The sequence below is a fragment of the Pseudophryne corroboree genome (genome assembly GCF_028390025.1).
Source record: "Pseudophryne corroboree isolate aPseCor3 chromosome 6 unlocalized genomic scaffold, aPseCor3.hap2 SUPER_6_unloc_1, whole genome shotgun sequence".
In the NCBI taxonomy this organism is placed as follows: domain Eukaryota; kingdom Metazoa; phylum Chordata; class Amphibia; order Anura; family Myobatrachidae; genus Pseudophryne; species Pseudophryne corroboree.
In genome coordinates this window covers 2,543,557-2,566,129 of record NW_026967602.1, presented here as the reverse complement: position 1 = coordinate 2,566,129, position 22,573 = coordinate 2,543,557, and the positions used below count along the sequence as shown (strand labels likewise).

The 22,573-nt window shown below is 48.0% G+C and overlaps 1 protein-coding gene across 1 annotated transcript in view; it reads left to right on the top strand.

The window, feature by feature from the left end:
- Nucleotides 1-22,573, top strand: part of LOC134985599 (asialoglycoprotein receptor 1-like) — a 235,882-nt gene that overhangs the window by 8,748 nt on the left and 204,561 nt on the right. Inside the window, exons 2-5 of the mRNA XM_063950416.1 lie at nt 3,767-3,827; nt 16,798-16,911; nt 18,881-18,976; nt 19,060-19,131. Coding sequence (XP_063806486.1) covers nt 3,770-3,827; nt 16,798-16,911; nt 18,881-18,976; nt 19,060-19,131 — 340 coding nt within the window. The 5' untranslated portion in view covers nt 3,767-3,769. The remainder of the gene's footprint in view (nt 1-3,766; nt 3,828-16,797; nt 16,912-18,880; nt 18,977-19,059; nt 19,132-22,573) is intronic.

The following is a 22,573-nucleotide window of genomic DNA, read 5'->3' as shown; positions in this document are numbered from 1 at the left end:
ATGGCAGTTGATATGGCATTTATATGGCAGTTGATATGGCATTGATATGGCAGTTGATATGGCATTGATATGGCAGTTGATATGGCAGTTGATATGGCATTGATATGGCAGTTGATATGGCATTGATATGGCAGTTGATATGGCATTGATATGGCAGTTGATATGGCAGTTGATATGGCATTGATATGGCATTGATGTGGCATTGATATGGCAGTTGATATGGCATTGATATGGCAGTTGATATGGCATTGATATGGCAGTTGATATGACAGTTGATATGGCATTGATATGGCAGTTGATATGACAGTTGATATGGCATTGATATGGCAGTTGATATGACAGTTGATATGGCATTGATATGGCATTGATATGGCAGTTGATATGGCATTGATATGGCAGTTGATATGGCAGTTGATATGGCATTGATATGGCAGTTGATATGGCAGTTGATATGGCAGTTGATATGGCATTGATATGGCAGTTGATATGGCATTGATATGTGTCACGAACCGGTCTCTCACCTCTGCGGGTTCTGGGGTTCGTCCGTTGCCAGTGCGGTTGCTCGCGGTGCTGTGCACCCGTGTGGGGACGCGGCGTGATCAGTGGCACAGGTAATGCAGAGTCTGGGAACTGGGAGTGCGGGGACCAAATGGCCTAAGGCACTGCGGTGTGTCTGCTGTATAGGAGGCGGCCATGTTGGAGACCAAATAGGTAATACAGAGCACTTGTGAAAACACCTGTTGGTAGGTGTAAGCCAATCCCGTGCTTGTGCTACCTTTAAGTAGGATGGGATTATGTTACTCTGGGCCAGTGCTTTGTTGTATTAACGCTGTGCTCTAGCTCTGAGCTCTCTCCGTGCATTCCTGTGTGATTCCCGTGGTCCAGATATCGCCTCCGTTCCCAGAGGTCGGTCTGCAGCCTTCACTGCTAAAGATCCACCAGCTCTCCGCTGTGCTGTCAGTTAATTGCACACCTACTGGAAACAGTTGGATTCCCAGAGTCTTGCATGAGGTTACCTTGTCTGCCTGCCTTCAACCATACAAAGTTTGGAGGATTCCACTACCCTCAGCTGTTCGTTTGTTCTACTCTGCATTTAACCCGTTCATCACCTTGTCATCTGCTACAGTTTTCACAGTGATCTCCGGAACCCGCAAGTAACCCAATTCAGTACTTTTATTTTCTATGTTACCATAACAAGGATAATTCTTCACAGCCTCTCAGTTAACTCTCAAAACTTCATTGCAAATCCTTACAGTTATTTCTTCATGTCTGCATTACCCAGTTAAACACATTCTGCAGTTCAGCATCAAAGCTTGTTTATATTTGGACAATTCAACATTTATTCATCAGCTTGTTTTATATACAGTTCCATGAACATTTCTTTTATTTGTCTTTGAGATTTATCCTGCATATTATTTCTGCCATTCCTGCAATACTTCAGTATAATATGATGATTAACAACTTGTCATTTAACTCTTTACTGAATTGTTATTTTTAATAAATATATGAAACGGAACTTTCTTCGTCCTCCCTGCTTTCTTCATACCCCAGCACCTACACCTGTGGTTGGTCCCGGGTTAACGGATTCACAAAAACACCCGGACCTAACAATATGGCATTGATGTGGCATTGATATGGCAGTTGATATGGCAGTTGATATGGCAGTTGATATGACAGTTGATATGGCATTGATATGGCAGTTGATATGACAGTTGATATGGCATTGATATGGCATTGATATGGCAGTTGATATGGCAGTTGATATGGCATTGATATGGCAGTTGATATGACAGTTGATATGGCATTGATATGGCATTGATATGGCAGTTGATATGGCATTGATATGGCAGTTGATATGGCATTGATATGGCAGTTGATATGGCAGTTGATATGACAGTTGATATGTCATTGATATGGCATTGATATGGCAGTTGATATGGCATTGATATGGCAGTTAATATGGCATTGATATGGCAGTTGATATGGCAGTTGATATGGCAGTTGATATGGCATTGATATGGCAGTTGATATGGCATTGATATGGCAGTTGATATGGCATTGATATGGCAGTTGATATGGCAGTTGATATGGCAGTTGATATGGCAGTTGATATGGCATTGATATGGCAGTTGATATGGCATTGATATGGCAGTTGATATGGCATTGATATGGCAGTTGATATGGCATTGATATGGCAGTTGATATGGCAGTTGATATGGCATTGATATGGCAGTTGATATGGCATTGATATGGCAGTTGATATGGCATTGATATGGCATTGATATGGCAGTTGATATGGCATTGATATGGCAGTTGATATGGCATTGATATGGCATTGATATGGCAGTTGATATGGCAGTTGATATGGCATTGATATGGCAGTTGATATGGCATTGATATGGCAGTTGATATGGTTGATATGGCATTGATATGGCAGTTGATATGGCAGTTGATATGGCAGTTGATATGGCAGTTGATATGGCATTGATATGGCAGTTGATATGGCATTGATATGGCATTGATATGGCATTGATATGGCAGTTGATATGGCATTGATATGGCAGTTGATATGGCAGTTGATATGGCATTGATATGGCATTGATACGGCAGCTGATATGGTATTGATATGGCAGTTAATATGACATTGATATGGTATTGATATGGCATTGATATGGCAGTTGATATGGCATTGATATGGCATTGATACGGCAGCTGATATGGTATTGATATGGCAGTTTATATGACATTAATATGGCATTGATATGGCAGTTGATATGGCATTGATATGGCAGTTGATATGGCATTGATATGGCAGTTGATATGGCATTGATATGGCATTGATACGGCAGCTGATATGGTATTGATATGGCAGTTGATATGACATTGATATGGCATTGATATTGCAGTTGATATGACATTGATATGGCAGTTGATATGGCAGTTGATATGGCATTGATATGGCAGTTGATATGGCAGTTGATATGGCAGTTGATATGGCATTGATATGGCAGTTGATATGGCAGTTGATATGGCAGTTAAAATGGCATTGATATGGCAGTTGATATGGCAGTTGATATGGCATTGATATGGCAGTTGATATGGCAGTTGATATGGCATTGATATGGCATTTGATATGGCAGTTGATATGGCAATTGATATGGCAGTTGATATGGCAGTTGATATGGCAGTTGAAATGGCATTGATATGGCAGTTGATATGGCAGTTGATATGGCAGTTGATATGGCAGTTGATATGGCATTTATATGGCAGTTGATATGGCAGTTGGAATGCTGACGCTGGATTTCTGACAGGGTCAGGAGACCAATGCCGGAATACCACTGGGAGGGGGATAGGTTTAAGCACAAAGGGGGGAGGATTGGACTGTTGGGAAGGGGGTTAGTTTTTAGCCACCATCAGGGGGAGGTTAGGGTCAGGCACTAAGGGGGAGGTTAGGGTTAGGCTGCAGAACAGGAGGGTTAGAGTGTAGAGGAGAAGAGAATCATCTTAACTCCCCTCTGTTGGAATTTACACTGTTGTTAAGCTGTAGTAGGTATTCTGGTCGCCGGCATCCCGTCAGTTGGGATATCACACTTAATTTGGTGACCCATGTGGCTTTATAAGTCATAGGGTGAGGAGGGAAAAATGCAGAAGTTGAGGTGTGAGGTTCACCTTTAAATTTATTGAAGATCCCATCCCAATTCTGGAGTTATAAGGACGTATAATAATAACACGAGCATTTTCTAATACACTGTTTCTCCATCCCCAGGCAATGTCTAAGGACTACCAAGATCTACAGTTCTTACAGAACGCTCCAGGTGAAAGTGCAGGTAAACATGGGGCTCTAGAACACTACAGAAGAGAGTCAGGATAACTGAAGAGCACCTACCTCATACTCCTACCATCTTTGTATGGTACAGTAGGTGTATGCGGGAGATGCTTGGCGTGGATGAGACGCTCCATCACCACGGTATACTCTTCCCCCACATACTAAGTCTTAGTTGTATCGCAGCCACATACGAAGCCACTTATTGTGCACCAGAGATGCTAGGTGGTTGTGACTTGTTGCAGAGGACTTTGTACAATGGAACGCGGTGGGAGGATATCTAAACCTTTTCTACATGGATTTATGAACCAAGGGGGTTTCATCAGAGTTGGTCACAGAAATTGCACTCATAGCAAAATCTACCACCAGTAAAAGTACATGCTGGGGTCCGCCCGGCATGTGTGGCACCACCCCGCAGTGCGATTGCACTTGAATTGTGATCGCATGGCATAAGCCACAAATAGAGGTTGACCCCTGCCTATGCAGCATGGCTGCGTATACAAGCAGTCCGACGCCATGTTTCCTATCGCAGGAAATGCAGGCAGCATCATCGGGGTGGTCTTCAAACAGCCATGACACGCCTGCGTTTCCTGTTCTCCTCCCTCCAATGTCACATTGCCGCCACCAGACGCCTGTCAATCATGATGCAATTTCGCGATGCAATGGCATAGTGAAGGGTCACGCACATGCACTGTAGCCGCTGTGTGTGCGCAGATGTCGGGACGCGACCGTGCGTACAAACACTGCTGCTGTGTCCAATCCTGAATAAGGCCTCAAGTGTGCCAAGAGGGGGTATTGGTGGCGCCTAGAGCAGGGGTGGGGAACCTCCGGCCCAAAGGCCATATAAGGCCTGCAAAGCCGTTTGTTCCGGCCCACCCGCTGCTGTATGTCAGCGAGACACACCGCCCCTCTGTCCAGCGGCGGCGAGTCTCAGCTATCAGGGCAGGGAAGAGAGAGCAGCTATGTCCGGCGGCAGCGGCAGCTATGATCTCAAACCAGCCGCCAGTTCATGAGCCAGTCAGAGCTCGAAGACCGGTAGCCAATCAGGAGCCGCTGCTGCCGGTCCGCAAGCTCTGATTGGCTCACGAAGCGGCAGCTGGTTTGAGGTCCCACACGCCGACACCGCCTGCCATTGCTGCGCTCTCTTCCCTGCCCTGACCCCTGACACACGCCTCAGCCAGACGGAGCACTAAGGTGCAGGAGAGGAACACGTTGCGCTCTTCTCCCCTCCCCAGACACACAGCAGCAGCAGCAGCAGCTATGAGCAACACAGTGGGGCGGGAGGGCATGTGTGGGGCAATGTGTATCTGGCACTGTGGGGCATTTGTGTATCTAGCACTGTGGGGCATTTGTGTATCTGGCGCTGTGGTGCATTTGAGTATCTGGCACTGTGGGGGCATATGGTTATCTGGCACTGTGGGGCATTTGTGTATCTGGCACTGTGGGGCATATGTGTATCTGGCACTGTGGGGCATTTGTGTATCTGGCACTGTGGGGCATTTGTGTATCTAGCACTGTGGGGGTATATGTGTATCTGGCACTGTGGGGGTATATGTGTATCTGGCACTGTGGGGGTATATGTGTATCTGGCACTGTGGGGCAAATGTGTATCTGGCACTGTGGGGACACTTGTGTATCTGGCACTGTGGGGGCATATGTGTATCTGGCACTGTGGGGCATTTGTGTATCTGGCACTGTGGGGCATTTGTGTATCTGGCACTGTGGGGCATATGTGTATCTGGCACTGTGGGGCATTTGTGTATCTGGCACTGTGGGGCAATGTGTATCTGGCACTTTGGGACATTTGTGTATCTAGCACTGTGGGGGTATATGTGTATCTGGCACTGTGGGGGTATATGTGTATCTGGCACTGTGGGGGTATATGTGTATCTGGCACTGTGGGGGTATATGTGTATCTGGCCCTGTGGGGCAAATGTGTATCTGGCACTGTGGGGACACTTGTGTATCTGGCACTTTGGGGGCATATGTGTATCTGGCACTGTGGGGCATTTGTGTATCTGGCACTGTGGGGCATTTGTGTATCTGGCACTGTGGGGGCATTTGTGTATCTGGCACTGTGGGGGCATTTGTGTATCTGGCACTGTTAGGCATATGTGTATTTGGCACTGTGGGGGCATTTGTGTATCTGGCACTGTGGGGCAAAGTATATCTGGCATTGTGGGGGCATTTGTGTATATGGCACTGTGGGGCATTTGTGTATCTGGTACTGTTGGGCATTTGTGTATCTGGCACTGTGGGGCAAAGTATATCTGGCATTGTGGGGGCATTTGTGTATCTGGTACTGTTGGGCATTTGTGTATCTAGTAATGTGGGGCATATGTGTATCTGACACTGTGGGGCATTTGTGTATCTAGCACTGTGGGGGCATTTGTGTATCTGGCACTGTGAGGGCATTTTTGTATCTGGCACTGTGGGGCATTTTTGTATCTGGCACTGCAGGGGCATTTGTGTATCTGGCACTGTGGAGCATTTGTGTATCTAGCACTGTGGGGGCATTTGTGTATCTGGCACCGTGGGGCATTTGTGTATCTGGCACTGCAGGGGCATTTGTGTATCTGGCACTGTGGGGGTATATGTGTATCTGGCACTGTGGGGCATATGTGTATCTGGCACTGTGGGGACACTTGTGTATCTGGCACTGTGGGGGCATATGTGTATCTGGCACTGTGGGGGCATTTGTGTATCTGGCACTGTGGGGCATTTGTGTATCTGGCACTGTGGGGGCATATGTGTATCTGGCACTGTGGGGGCATTTGTGTATCTGGCACTGTTAGGCATATGTGTATTTGGCACTGTGGGGGCATTTGTGTATCTGGCACTGTGGGGCAAAGTATATCTAGCATTGTGGGGGCATTTGTGTATCTGGCACTGTGGGGCATTTGTGTATCTGGTACTGTTGGGCATTTGTGTATCTGGTACTGTTGGGCATTTGTGTATCTAGTACTGTGGGGCATATGTGTATCTGGCACTGTGGGGGCATTTGTGTATCTGGCACTGTGAGGGCATTTTTGTATCTGGCACTGTGGGGCATTTTTGTATCTGGCACTGCAGGGGCATTTGTGTATCTGGCACTGTGGAGCATTTGTGTATCTAGCACTGTGGGTGCATTTGTGTATCTGACACTGTGAAGCATTTGTGTATCTGGCACTGTGGGGGCATTTGTGTATCTGGCACTATGGGGGCATTTGTTTATCTGGCACTGTGGGGCAATGTGTATCTGGCACTGTAGGGCATGTGTGTATCTGGCACTGTGGGGGCATATGTGTAACCGAACAATTTGGGGCATTTGTGTATCTGGCACTGTTGGGCATTTGTGTATCTAGCACTGTGGGGCATATGTATATCTGGCACTGTGGGGCATTTGTGTATCTGGCACTGTGGGTGCATATGGTTATCTGGCACTGTGGGGCATTCGTGTATCTGGCACTGTGGGGGCATTTGTGTATCTGGCACGGTGGGGCAATGTGTATCTGACACTGTAGGGCATTTGTGTATCTGGCACTGTGGGGGCATTTGTGTATCTGGCACTGTTAGGCATTTGTGTATCTGGCACTGTGGGGGCATTTGTTTATCTGGCACTGTGGGGCATTTGTGTATCTGGCACTGTGGGGCATATGTGTATCTGGCACTGTGGGGGCATATGGTTATCTGGCACTGTGGGGCATTTGTGTATCTGGCACTGTGGGGGCATTTGTTTATCTGGCACTGTGGGGCATTTGTGTATCTACCACTGTAGGTCATATGTTTATCTGGCACTGTGGGGCATTTGTGTATCTGGTACTGTGGGGCATTTGTATATCTGGCACTGTGGGGCATATGCGTATCTGGCACTGCACTGGCATATGTGTATCTGGCACTGTGGGGGCATTTGTGTATCTGGCACTGTGGGGCAATGTGTATCTGGCACTTTGGGACATTTGTGTATCTAGCACTGTGGGGGTATATGTGTATCTGGCACTGTGGGGGTATATGTGTATCTGGCACTGTGGGGGTATATGTGTATCTGGCACTGTGGGGCAAATGTGTATCTGGCACTGTGGGGACACTTGTGTATCTGGCACTGTGGGGGCATATGTGTATCTGGCACTGTGGGGCATTTGTGTATCTGGCACTGTGGGGCATTTGTGTATCTGGCACTGTGGGGCATATGTGTATCTGGCACTGTGGGGCATTTGTGTATCTGCCACTGTGGGGCAATGTGTATCTAGCACTTTGGGACATTTGTGTATCTAGCACTGTGGGGGTATATGTGTATCTGGCACTGTGGGGGTATATGTGTATCTGGCACTGTGGGGGTATATGTGTATCTGGCACTGTGGGGCAAATGTGTATCTGGCACTGTGGGGGCATTTGTGTATCTGGCACTGTGGGGCATTTGTGTATCTGGTACTGTTGGGCATTTGTGTATCTGGCACTGTGGGGCAAAGTATATCTGGCATTGTGGGGGCATTTGTGTATCTGGTACTGTTGGGCATTTGTGTATCTAGTAATGTGGGGCATATGTGTATCTGGCACTTCTGGCACTGTAGGGGCATTTGTGTATCTGGCACTGTGAGGGCATTTTTGTATCTGGCACTGTGGGGCATTTTTGTATCTGGCACTGCAGGGGCATTTGTGTATCTGGCACTGTGGAGCATTTGTGTATCTAGCACTGTGGGGGCATTTGTGTATCTGGCACCGTGGGGCATTTGTGTATCTGGCACTGCAGGGGCATTTGTGTATCTGGCACTGTGGGGGTATATGTGTATCTGGCACTGTGGGGCATATGTGTATCTGGCACTGTGGGGACACTTGTGTATCTGGCACTGTGGGGGCATATGTGTATCTGGCACTGTGGGGGCATTTGTGTATCTGGCACTGTGGGGCATTTGTGTATCTGGCACTGTGGGGGCATATGTGTATCTGGCACTGTGGGGGCATTTGTGTATCTGGCACTGTTAGGCATATGTGTATTTGGCACTGTGGGGGCATTTGTGTATCTGGCACTGTGGGGCAAAGTATATCTGGCATTGTGGGGGCATTTGTGTATCTGGCACTGTGGGGCATTTGTGTATCTGGTACTGTTGGGCATTTGTGTATCTGGTACTTTTGGGCATTTGTGTATCTAGTACTGTGGGGCATATGTGTATCTGGCACTGTGGGGGCATTTGTGTATCTGGCACTGTGAGGGCATTTTTGTATCTGGCACTGTGGGGCATTTTTGTATCTGGCACTGCAGGGGCATTTGTGTATCTGGCACTGTGGAGCATTTGTGTATCTAGCACTGTGGGTGCATTTGTGTATCTGACACTGTGAAGCATTTGTGTATCTGGCACTGTGGGGGCATTTGTGTATCTGGCACTATGGGGGCATTTGTTTATCTGGCACTGTGGGGCAATGTGTATCTGGCACTGTAGGGCATGTGTGTATCTGGCACTGTGGGGGCATATGTGTAACCGAACAATTTGGGGCATTTGTGTATCTGGCACTGTTGGGCATTTGTGTATCTAGCACTGTGGGGCATATGTATATCTGGCACTGTGGGGCATTTGCGTATCTGGCACTGTGGGGGCATATGGTTATCTGGCACTGTGGGGCATTTGTGTATCTGGCACTGTGGGGGCATTTGTGTATCTGGCACTGTGGGGTAATGTGTATCTGGCACTGTAGGGCATTTGTGTATCTGGCACTGTGGGGGCATTTGTGTATCTGGCACTGTTAGGCATTTGTGTATCTGGCACTGTGGGGGCATTTGTTTATCTGGCACTGTGGGGCATTTGTGTATCTGGCACTGTGGGGCATATGTGTATCTGGCACTGTGGGGGCATATGGTTATCTGGCACTGTGGGGCATTTGTGTATCTGGCACTGTGGGGGCATTTGTTTATCTGGCACTGTGGGGCATTTGTGTATCTACCACTGTAGGTCATATGTATATCTGGCACTGTGGGGCATTTGTGTATCTGGTACTGTGGGGCATTTGTATATCTGGCACTGTGGGGCATATGCGTATCTGGCACTGCACTGGCATATGTGTATCTGGCACTGTGGGGGCATTTGTGTATCTGGCACTGTGGGGCAATGTGTATCTGGCACTTTGGGACATTTGTGTATCTAGCACTGTGGGGGTATATGTGTATCTGGCACTGTGGGGGTATATGTGTATCTGGCACTGTGGGGGTATATGTGTATCTGGCACTGTGGGGCAAATGTGTATCTGGCACTGTGGGGACACTTGTGTATCTGGCACTGTGGGGACATATGTGTATCTGGCACTGTGGGGCATTTGTGTATCTGGCACTGTGGGGCATTTGTGTATCTGGCACTGTGGGGCATATGTGTATCTGGCACTGTGGGGCATTTGTGTATCTGGCACTGTGGGGCAATGTGTATCTGGCACTTTGGGACATTTGTGTATCTAGCACTGTGGGGGTATATGTGTATCTGGCACTGTGGGGGTATATGTGTATCTGGCACTGTGGGGGTATATGTGTATCTGGCACTGTGGGGCAAATGTGTATCTGGCACTGTGGGGGCAAATGTGTATCTGGCACTGTGGGGACACTTGTGTATCTGGCACTGTGGGGGCATATGTGTATCTGGCACTGTGGGGCATTTGTGTATCTGGCACTGTGGGGCATTTGTGTATCTGGCACTGTGGGGGCATTTGTGTATCTGGCACTGTGGGGGCATTTGTGTATCTGGCACTGTTAGGCATATGTGTATTTGGCACTGTGGGGGCATTTGTGTATCTGGCACTGTGGGGCAAAGTATATCTGGCATTGTGGGGGCATTTGTGTATCTGGCACTGTGGGGCATTTGTGTATCTGGTACTGTTGGGCATTTGTGTATCTGGCACTGTGGGGCAAAGTATATCTGGCATTGTGGGGGCATTTGTGTATCTGGTACTGTTGGACATTTGTGTATCTAGTAATGTGGGGCATATGTGTATCTGGCACTGTGGGGCATTTGTGTATCTGGCACTGTGGGGGCATTTGTGTATCTGGCACTGTGAGGGCATTTTTGTATCTGGCACTGTGGGGCATTTTTGTATCTGGCACTGCAGGGGCATTTGTGTATCTGGCACTGTGGAGCATTTGTGTATCTAGCACTGTGGGGGCATTTGTGTATCTGGCACCGTGGGGCATTTGTGTATCTGGCACTGCATTGGCATTTGTGTATCTGGCACTGTGGGGGTATATGTGTATCTGGCACTGTGGGGCATATGTGTATCTGGCACTGTGGGGACACTTGTGTATCTGGCACTGTGGGGGCATATGTGTATCTGGCACTGCAGGGGCATTTGTGTATCTGGCACTGTGGGGCATTTGTGTATCTGGCACTGTGGGGGCATATGTGTATCTGGCACTGTGGGGGCATTTGTGTATCTGGCACTGTTAGGCATATGTGTATTTGGCACTGTGGTAGCATTTGTGTATCTGGCACTGTGGGGCAAAGTATATCTGGCATTGTGGGGGCATTTGTGTATCTGGCACTGTGGGGCATTTGTGTATCTGGTACTGTTGGGCATTTGTGTATCTGGTACTGTTGGGCATTTGTGTATCTAGTACTGTGGGGCATATGTGTATCTGGCACTGTGGGGCATTTGTGTATCTGGCACTGTGGGGGCATTTGTGTATCTGGCACTGTGAGGGCATTTTTGTATCTGGCACTGTGGGGCATTTTTGTATCTGGCACTGCAGGGGCATTTGTGTATCTGGCACTGTGGAGCATTTGTGTATCTAGCACTGTGGGTGCATTTGTGTATCTGGCACTGTGAAGCATTTGTGTATCTGGCACTGTGGGGGCATTTGTGTATCTGGCACTATGGGGGCATTTGTTTATCTGGCACTGTGGGGCAATGTGTATCTGGCACTGTAGGGCATGTGTGTATCTGGCACTGTGGGGGCATATGTGTAACCGAACAATTTGGGGCATTTGTGTATCTGGCACTGTTGGGCATTTGTGTATCTAGCACTGTGGTGCATATGTATATCTGGCACTGTGGGGCATTTGTGTATCTGGCACTGTGGGGCATATGGTTATCTGGCACTGTGGGGCATTTGTGTATCTGGCACTGTGGGGACATTTGTGTATCTGGCACTGTGGGGCAATGTGTATCTGGCACTGTAGGGCATTTGTGTATCTGGCACTGTGGGGGCATTTGTGTATCTGGCACTGTTAGGCATTTGTGTATCTGGCACTGTGGGGGCATTTGTTTATCTGGCACTGTGGGGCATTTGTGTATCTGGCACTGTGGGGCATATGTGTATCTGGCACTGTGGGGGCATATGGTTATCTGGCACTGTGGGGCATTTGTGTATCTGGCACTGTGGGGCATATGTGTATCTGGCACTGTGGGGGCATTTGTGTATCTGGCACTGTGGGGGCATTTGTGTATCTGGCACTGTGGGGCAATGTGTATCTGGCACTGTAGGGCATTTGTGTATCTGGCACTGTGGGGGCATTTGTGTTTCTGGCACTGTGGGGGCATTTGTGTATCTGGCACTGTTAGGCATTTGTGTATCTGGCACTGTGGGGGCATTTGTTTATCTGGCACTGTGGGGCATTTGTGTATCTGGCACTGTGGGGCATATGTGTATCTGGCACTGTGGGGGCATATGGTTATCTGGCACTGTGGGGCATTTGTGTATCTACCACTGTAGGTCATATGTTTATCTGGCACTGTGGGGCATTTGTGTATCTGGTACTGTGGGGCATTTGTATATCTGGCACTGTGGGGCATATGCGTATCTGGCACTGCACTGGCATATGTGTATCTGGCACTGCACTATTCGGGGCATATGTGTATCACGTCTCATTTTAATTGGCTTCACCCATTTTTTGGCGTGCACCCAGTACCACTAAGGGGCATAACTACTAGGGGGCAGGGTTATTTTTAAGTTGATAAATTTTGTATGGCCCCCAAAGGAATGTTTCTATCCGGGACAACCCCGTACTTGTTTCAAGTGGGGGGACCACTGATATTTGAGTGGTGGTTGTGATGTTGTAAAGTGCACATTGTGTGGTTATATAGGCCATGCTTCAAGAGAATGCAATCAAAGAATTATGTGTAACTTATGTGCGAAGAGGGGCACACATATACCAGGTGTCCATGGTCTATTAATAACATAAATTTGGAGACAGGGTCAGTGCAGAAGGGGGCAGAAGGAAAACAAAGAAATGTGGAAGTTGTACAAGAAAGGGTCCAGGAGGTAGTGGTGGTCCAGGCAGAAGGTGGTGGAGAGATTCCTTATCAGCTGGCCAAAAAGAAAGGAGGAAAAAAGAGGAAAGGAGAGGAACCTACAGTTATTTGCAGCAACTGGTTTGATGCTTTGTCAACAGACGAGGAAGGAGAGGTGGATAATAATAATGGGGATAATTTGGTGTTTGTCACCACAGTTAGGTGAAAGAAAAAAGGAGGAGTTAGAGGTAAGAAACTGGGGCAGGTGGCCATAGTTACAGAAACAAAAGGAAAAGGTAAAGCTAAAGAGAAGAAACCAGTGGAAGTGGAAATGAGTGAAGGTGGGAATGACTCTCAAGGGGGTCTAGAGTGGGATCCCACTGACACCTAGCTGATAGAAGAAACAAGGTTTGAGGGGGAGACAGTTTATTTAGAGAAGGAAGAGTCTTTGGAGATGGAGGATGTGGTGGAGGAAACTCCAGGATCAGTGGATTTAGAAGTTGGTCTGGATGAACTGGTAGAATTACCTAGAAACCTGGACATTTGTCCAATGACTAAGTTTTCCCCAAAACCTCCTGACCCAGACCACCTGGATGGACCAGAGATGGGTAAAGGAAAGGGGGTGCAGACCCGCGGTGAAGGTGTGTGTGGATCTGGTGTGGTGGAAGGGGAGGGGGTAGAAGTTGTTAGTGATATGCAAAGAGAAGGTGGGCAAGGTCCTGCTTTATAATCAAGAAACATGGATCCCCAACACACATGAAGTGCTCGTTTTATGGCCTTTGATTTATTCAGCATGGTTGTGGTTGATTTATTTTTTATTTTTGCAGGAGCCCAGAATTAGTGAGTTGGCCACCCTTCACAGGGCTAAGCGTGAGTGGAGGTGGGGTTTTCTTACTGGTCTCTTGAGGCTGAGCCGTACGGTGGGGTGGCAGTACTTTTTACTGGTATGGTCACCGTACACAAGATTATAAAACTACAGGTAGGTAGGTGTATGATTTTAGATGTCAACCTGAGGGCACATGACCTAAGACTGATTAACATCTATAGGCCTCAGTCACGTTGGGATAGGAAATGTCTCTTCAGGGAGATAAAGCCGTTCCTTTTTATGGCCCAGTAAACTGCCTTTGAAGGTGATTTCAATACCATCATTAGGCCAAAGGACAGGGGAGTTTCAAGGACAACCCTGGGTTTTGACTCTTATTTTTTACTTAGAATGATTAGGCAGGCAGGTCTGGTGGATGTGCATGTTCGCCATTTACCGGACCTCACGGGTTACACTTATTTTAGTGGTAGTCTTAGGTCTAGGATAGATAGGTTTTTTGTTAAGGAGTCCTCTAAAACTTTGCCTCCAGAGGTAAAGTTAGTAGAGTTCTCTGATCACGGTTTTCTCTCTGTCGCTTTGAATGCTTCAGAAACCCCTCAGAAAATGCGGGGCCTATGGCATTTGAGTTCTGAGCTCCTAAAGGAAGAAAGAATTAGACAATCCTTCAAGGACTTCTTTCAATCTCAGGAGTCACTTTTGGAGGCGGGTTGGAGTAGATCTGAGTGGTGGAAAGTAGTGAAAAAGAGAACACGGAAGCTTTTCCATAGGCTAGTAGCCATGAATAACTTGTGAAGACAGAATACATACCATAGCCTGAGAAGGAAATTAGATTTCTTGATCTCTATGAGCATGGAGATTATGGGGAAATCTCCTGAGTGAAGGCTTAGATGAAAGATTATCAATATAACTGGCATCCTTAGTTTTGGAGAGGGACCTTGGGACACACCACTCACCTGATTTCTGCCAGTGCTGTAGGAAGTCTGTTGAGACAAGAGAGGTTAGGGGTCTGTATGACAGACAGGGTGTCCTTTGTGAAGATATGAGGGGCATTTTGATTGTCATCAGATCTTATTATTCTAGCTTATTTTCTGAGCAGCCACTCATCAAAGAAAGGATGGAGAGATTTCTGAGTGAGACACCTGGACTTTGTGACCTGGATTTACCTTTTGAAACCTTGGGTAGTGACGTGGCAGCAGAGGAGGTCAAGAAGACAATTAATGGGCTGAGTTAAAAAAAAATCTCTAGGACCAGATGGTTTAACATCTGAGTTTTATGAAGTTTTTTCAGACCTCTTGATTCCCCACCTGGTAGAAGTCTTTAATGAGTGCCTGGGTGAGGTATTTCTCCCTCCTATGAGGTCATCTGCTCTCATACTGCTATCTAAGGACAAGGATCCATCTCATATTGAGAACTGGCACCCCATCGCCCTTCTCAATACAGACAGAAAGATTTTGGCAAAAGTGTTCTTCAATAGGTTGTCGGAATTATCTGAACAACTGCTTTCCCCGTCTCAGCAAAGTGCAATAAAGGGCCGTAGCACTTCTATTGCTGTCTTTGGCATCTGGGAGGCCGTAGAGTGGTGCCGTGCTGAGAAATGGGGAAAGTACAGTACTTACTGGCATTGGATCAGTCAAAGGCTTTTCACCGGGTGAATCATGAATACCTGTGGGCCTTGCTGGACAGGTATGGTCTTCCAGGGTGGTTAGTAGATTGGCTGTATGTTATTTACAGTAAGGCCAAGCGCTTCCTACTTGTGAACGGTTGGGTAGGTCCTACCTTTTGGATTAATTCTGGTGTCTGTCAGGGATGCCCCTCTTCTATATGTATTAGCAATCGATCTCTTCATTCGGAGGATAGAGAACGGTACTGTAGAGGGTGTGCAGTTGGGTCCAGAGTTTCCATTAAGGGTAGTGGCCTATGTGGATAATCTCACAGTAGCCCTGTCATCGGTTGAAGAGGCACGTGGTGTGAAAAATCTCATCTTTAAATACACTGAGGCTTCATGCTCAAGAGTAAATCGGGATAAATGCAAAGCTTTCTGGATGGGGGAAGAAGGTGATGAGTTTGACCTTCTGGACAGCCTCCCCCTGGCCAGTCCACAAATAAAAATTTTAGGTATACGATTTGATCATGGTGATTATGCCACTCTAAATTGGGGTAAGAAACTGGAAGATGGTACCAGGAAAGTGGAGATCTGGAGTAAATGGAAGTTTATTTTCAGGGAAAGGGTTGATCTGTGCAAAACTTACCTGATCCCGATTTTTCTATATGTCAGCTATGTGTGCTTTTTGCCTCAATTTTTGTGGTCCAGGATTAATTTTTTGTTTTTCCTCATGTTATGGGGAAACAAAATGAATCCTGTCAAGAGGGGAATTACTTACAAATCGAGGGAGGAGGGAGGACTGATATGGTCATCCCTGTTAGTTTCTAAAGCTTAATCTTGAGAGTCTTGCGTTAGAGACTCCCCCTCGATGGGTAGAGGGTTTCAGGATCTGGGTGCTCCCCTTCCTCAGGTGCTGGTTAGAGGGTGGCCAGGTGAGAAGTTTCCAAGTTCGGCATGGTTACCTCTCGATCTATGTCATCCAGTGCTTGAAAGTGACAAAGCGATGGGGACTGGAGGTGGGGGAAGTCAAAGGCCTCACCAGATGGGAGTTGGGAGAAAGATTTTGCAAACTAATTTCCATGTTCCGCTGTCACTGAAGGATTGCCCAGGAGATTGTCGCTTCAGCAGGGTTGGTGAATATTATTTAGTCCTGGGCCATCACCCTGTGCACCCCTTGCAAAAGACTCCCCAGGTGCCCAGTTTGGGAGAGACTGATATACGTTATACAGTAATTATACAATAATATTATACAGATGTTACATTTAGAAGAATCTTGGAGTCTCTATAAATAAATTTACCGTGAGATGTACTAACGACCTTTACCTCTGTGTTACATATATTCTATTTCTCTCTGCTCTCAACCAGATTTCAAGATGAATCCCTGGGTCTCCCAACCATCGTCACGTCTCCAGTACGTGGTCCACACAATCTATGGAGGGCTCCTCCTTCTCATTATTATCCTGGTTATCTCATTCAGAAGTGAGTGCACTACTCAACCCATTACTGGCCACAATGGCACCATGCTAGGATTAATGCATACTTACCTACCCTTCCAGAATGGCTGGCAGGCTCCTGAAAATCGCGTGGTGCTCTCAGTACCCCGGAAAGGTGGGCAATTCTCTCGCTTTCCCATCAGCACCCCCGCGCCCCCCCACCTCGACTGCCCACAGCAAAGCACAAGTGAGAAGTCCGAGGGGGATCTGGTGACACGATTCTTGTTGAATTGCATCATCATAGCTCCGCCCCCGCTATACAGTGCTTGTTTTATCGTCACTTTATAGCGGATGCGGAACCACGATGACGCGATTGTGATGGCACGCCCTGAGAAAGCCCACCTTGCAATCAGCCACACACCCAGTCAGCCCATGTTCCCATCTGCCACGCCCTCAGACAGCCAACCGTTGGCCACGTGTCCTGAGCACCTACCACTTTCTGAAGGAGTTGGCAGCAAAGTAGGCAACTATGGATTAATGCTTATATGCATTCCATGATAAATGGTCATACCCCTCACTCACTCATACTGAACTTAATGATCTTTATACCCCTCACTCATTCCATGCTGATAAACCCTTACTTACTCAAACTCAACGGTCATACCTCTCACTCATATTACATGGGGATACCGTTACTTAAACTCAGCAGTCATGCCCATCACTTACTCATACTTAATTATCCTACTCCTCATTCATACTCAGTGGTCATACCCCCCACTTACTCATCTCATACTCAGTGGTCATACCCCTCACTTACTCATCTCATACTCAGTGGTCATACCCCTCACTTACTCATCTCATACTCAGTGGTCATACCCCTCACTTACTCATCTCATACTCAGTGGTCATACCCCTCACTTACTTATCTCATACTTAGTGGTCATACCCCACACTCATATTCCATGGTGATACCCCGTTACTTAAACTCAGTGGTCATACCCCTCACTCACTCATACGTAATGATTATGCCACTCAGTAGTCATACCCCTCACTCTCTCTTGCTCCACTCTTATACTCCATCACTCAGCCATGTTCCACCATGATATCCCCCAGTCACTCACTTACCCCTATTACAACACTCACTCACATGATAACGGCTGGTGGGGATGTTGCATCTTACCACTTTGCAGCCAGTCCTCATGCATCTGTGTATATGAATCCTGATTTTTGGCTGAATACACTCCTCATTCTCATACTTCATGGATAAACCTGTCATTCACTCACACTCAGGAATAATGCTCATTCACCCCTACATACTGCATAAGCCTCTCACTCACACTCACTGGAAGTGCGACAAGCTGCATCGTACCTGTTAGGACATGCTGACATATGGGGAACCACAAGCATAAAGGAGAAATGCAGCAAAAAGTACAAATAAGACCTACAGAAGTGCAGTCCCTGTCGTTTGCCATGGTTAGCATGCCCGTGGATGTGGGCGGGCACTGTGCATACACTCATGATCCATAGGATTGCATTGGTGCTGGCACGCCCATGAACAGATCACATCTGGGTGTCATTGGTTGCAATAAGGGCACATTCCGCACCCATGACCCGTTTGTGGATAAGATGAATGCAGGCATATCTACAGGGCCTGATTTTGAGTCAGACTTAGTCCCTGCAGTCCTTGTGTCTTTATGCTGATGTCACTATAAAGCCCTTCTCTGGTGTGAATCCATCTGTTCAAGGACTGAGACGCCCACCCACAGTGCTCAAAACCACTGAGATACCATTCAGTGCTTCTTTTGGCACCACCATCGGTTGCAGCATCGAAATGCAGATTAACCATCTCGTCATGCCGCAGATTCTGAGTGTCTCTGAAGACACCCAGACTGAGCTGCTCTCCCGGGATGTGGCCTGTTCTCCAGTAGTGAGATTGCAAGAAATCCTTGTAACCCTGCTCATAATTATAGAGCATTCTTTCTATACGTAATACTTTGTTAATTACAAACCCATAGATCCGGGAGAAAAACCTGCCGACCGCACTCTTGAGTTCCAGATTGGTAACCTGAGTGAGAGGATAAACTCCAAAGTGGCGCAGCTGTCTCAGGATGGTAAGCTGTCCGCACAACTGGAGGTGCAGGAGATATTGGTATAGGAACCTTAATGGAACATGTTCCAATCTTCTCCTTCACAGGGGCCAAGGTGATGGAAAGGCTGCAGCCGATGGACAAAGCTCTGAAAAACATCCAGACGGATTCTTCTATAAGTAATGAGCTGCTAAGGGGGTGGTGGTGGGAAGGGAAGGGGGGATACCACTATGCCGTGTTTGCCACACTCAGGGGTCTATGTACTAAACGGTGAACGGAGATAAAGTACCAGCCAACCTGCTCCTGTCAAACACAACCTGTAGGTAACATAAGAGATAGGAGATGATTGGCTGGTACTTCTTCTCTGTACAATTTAAGTCCATCCAAGTCTTAGTACATAGACCACTTAGTCCTCAGAGCACCCTAACAGTCCAGGATTTCATCATATCCACAATTAGCACAGATCATTAAATACAATGACTGAGCTAGTAAATAAGTCACCTGGGCATGGCAGTCGTGGGGCAGGATCAGGACAGGAGCAGGTCAGGAGTTGGACGAGAGTAGGGAAGTAGAGAAGCAGAAGAAGGGAGGTAGTGAGGCAGGAGACGGGAGGTAGTGAGGCAGGAGAAGGGACGTAGTGAGTCAGGAGTAAGGAAGTAGTGAGGCAGGAGTAGGGAAGTAGTGAGGCAGGAGAAGGGAAGTAGTGAGGCAGGAGTAGAGAAGTAGTGAGGCAAGAGTAGAGAAGTAATGAGGCAGGAGTAGGGAAGTAGTGAGGCAGGAGTAGGGAAGTAGTGAGGCAGGAGAAGGGAAGTAGTGAGGCAGGAGTAGGGAAGTAGTGAGGCAGGAGAAGGGAAGTAGTGAGGCAGGAGACGGGAGGTAGTGAGGCAGGAGAAGGGACGTAGTGAGGCAGGAGAAGGGTCGTAGTGAGGCAGGAGTAGGGAAGTAGTGAGGCAGGAGAAGGGAAGTAGTGAGGCAGGAGTAGGGAAGTAGTGAGGCAGGAGAAGGGAAGTAGTGAGGCAGGAGACGGGAGGTAGTGAGGCAGGAGAAGGGACGTAGTGAGGCAGGAGAAGGGTCGTAGTGAGGCAAGAGTAGAGAAGTAGTGAGGCAGGAGTAGGGAAGTAGTGAGGCAGGAGTAGGGAAGTAGTGAGGCAGGAGAAGGGAAGTAGTGAGGCAGGAGAAGGGAAGTAGTGAGGCAGGAGTAGAGAAGTAGTGAGGCAGGAGTAGGGAAGTAGTGAGGCAGGAGTAGGGAAGTAGTGAGGCAGGAGTAGGGAAGTAGTGAGGCAGGAGAAGGGAAGTAGTGAGGCAGGAGAAGGGAAGTAGTGAGGCAGGAGAAGGGAGGTAGTGAGGCAGGAGAAGGGACGTAGTGAGGCAGGAGTAGGGAAGAAGTGAGGCAGGAGTAGGGAAGTAATGAGGCAGGAGTAGAGAAGTAGTGAGGCAGGAGAAGGGAAGTAGTGAGGAAGGAGAAGGGAGGTAGTGAGGCAGGAGAAGGGAAATAGTGAGGCAGGAGAAGGGAAGTAGTGAGGCAGGAGAAGGGAGGTAGTGACGCAGGAGAAGGGAAGTAGTGAGGCAGGAGAAGGGAAGTAGTGAGTTAGGAGTAGAGAAGTAGTGAGGCAGGAGTAGGGAAGTAGTGAGGCAAGAGTAGGGAAGTAGTGAGGCAGGAGTAGAGAAGTAGTGAGGCAGGAGAAGGGAAGTAGTGAGGCAGGAGAAGGGACGTAGTGAGGCAGGAGAATGGAAGTAGTGAGGCAGGAGAAGGGAGGTAGTGAGGCAGGAGAAGGGACATAGTGAGGCAGGAGTAGGGAAGAAGTGAGGCATGAGTAGGGAAGTAGTGAGGCAGGAGTAGAGAAGTAGTGAGGCAGGAGAAGGGAAGTAGTGAGGAAGGAGAAGGGAGGTAATGAGGCAGGAGAAGGGACGTAGTGAGGCAGGAGTAGGGAAGAAGTGAGGCAGGAGTAGGGAAGTAGTGAGGCAGGAGTAGAGAAGTAGTGAGGCAGGAGAAGGGAAGAAGTGAGGAAGGAGAATGGAGGTAGTGAGGCAGGAGAAGGGAAGTAGTGAGGCAGGAGAAGGAAGGTAGTGACGCAGGAGAAGGGAAGTAGTGAGGCAGGAGAAGGGAAGTAGTGAGGCAGGAGAAGGGACGTAGTGAGGCAGGAGTAGGGAAGAAGTGAGGCAGGAGTAGGGAAGTAGTGAGGGAGGAGTAGAGAAGTAGTGAGGCAGGAGAAGGGAAGTAGTGAGGAAGGAGAAGGGAGGTAATGAGGCAGGAGAAGGGACGTAGTGAGGCAGGAGTAGGGAAGAAGTGAGGCAGGAGTAGGGAAGTAGTGAGGCAGGAGCAGAGAAGTAGTGAGGCAGGAGAAGGGAAGTAGTGAGGAAGGAGAAGGGAGGTAGTGAGGCAGGAGAAGGGAAGTAGTGAGGCAGGAGAAGGGAAGTAGTGAGGCAGGAGAAGGGAGGTAGTGACGCAGGAGAAGGGAAGTAGTGAGGCAGGAGAAGGGAAGTAGTGAGTTAGGAGTAGAGAAGTAGTGAGGCAGGAGTAGGGAAGTAGTGAGGCAAGAGTAGGGAAGTAGTGAGGCAGGAGTAGAGAAGTAGTGAGGCAGGAGAAGGGAAGTAGTGAGGCAGGAGAAGGGAGGTAGTGAGGCAGGAGAAGGGACGTAGTGAGGCAGGAGAAGGGAAGTAGTGAGGCAGGAGAAGGGAGGTAGTGAGGCAGGAGAAGGGACGTAGTGAGGCAGGAGTAGGGAAGAAGTGAGGCAGGAGTAGGGAAGTAGTGAGGCAGGAGAAGGGAAGTAGTGAGGAAGGAGAAGGGACATAGTGAGGTAGGAGAAAGGAAGTAGTGAGGCAGGAGTAGGGAAGTAGTGAGGCAGGAGTAGTGTAGTAGTGAGGCAGGAGTAGTGTAGTAGTGAGGCAGGAGAAGAGACATAGTGAGGCAGGAGAAGGGAAGTAGTGAGACAGGAGTAGGGAAGTAGTGAGGCATGAGTAGAGAAGTAGTGAGACAGGAGAAGGGAAGTAGTGAGACAGGAGAAGGGAAGTAGTGAGGCAGGAGTAGAGAAGTAGTGAGGCAGGAGAAGGGAAATAGTGAGGCAGGAGTAGAGAATTAGTGAGTCAGGATTAGTGTAGTAGTGAGGCAGGAGAAGGGAAGTAGTGAGGCAGAAGAAAGAAAGTAGTGAGACAGGAGCAGGGAAGTAGTGAGGAAGGAGTAGTGTAGTAGTGAGGCAGGAGAAGGGAAGTAGTGAGGCAGGAGAAGGGAAGTAGTGAGGCAGGAGAAAGGAAGTAGTGAGACAGGAGTAGGGAAGTAGTGAGGCAGGAGAAGGGAAGTAGGGAGGCAGGAGAAGGGAAGTAGGGAGGCAGGAGAAGGGAAGTAGTGAGACAGGCATAGGGAAGTAGTGAAACAGGAGAAGGGAAATAGTGAGGCAGGAGAGCGAGAGTAGTGAGGCAGGAGAAGGGAAGTAGTGAGGCAGAAGAAGGAAAGTAGGGAGGCAGGAGAAGGGAAGTAGTGAGGCAGGAGAAGGGAAGTAGTGAGGCAGAAGAAAGGAAGTAGTGAAACAGTAGGGAAGTAGTGAGGTAGGAGAAGGGAAGTAGTAAGGCAGGAGAAGGGAAGTAGGGAGGTAGAAGGGAAGTAGTGAAGCAGGAGAAGGGAAG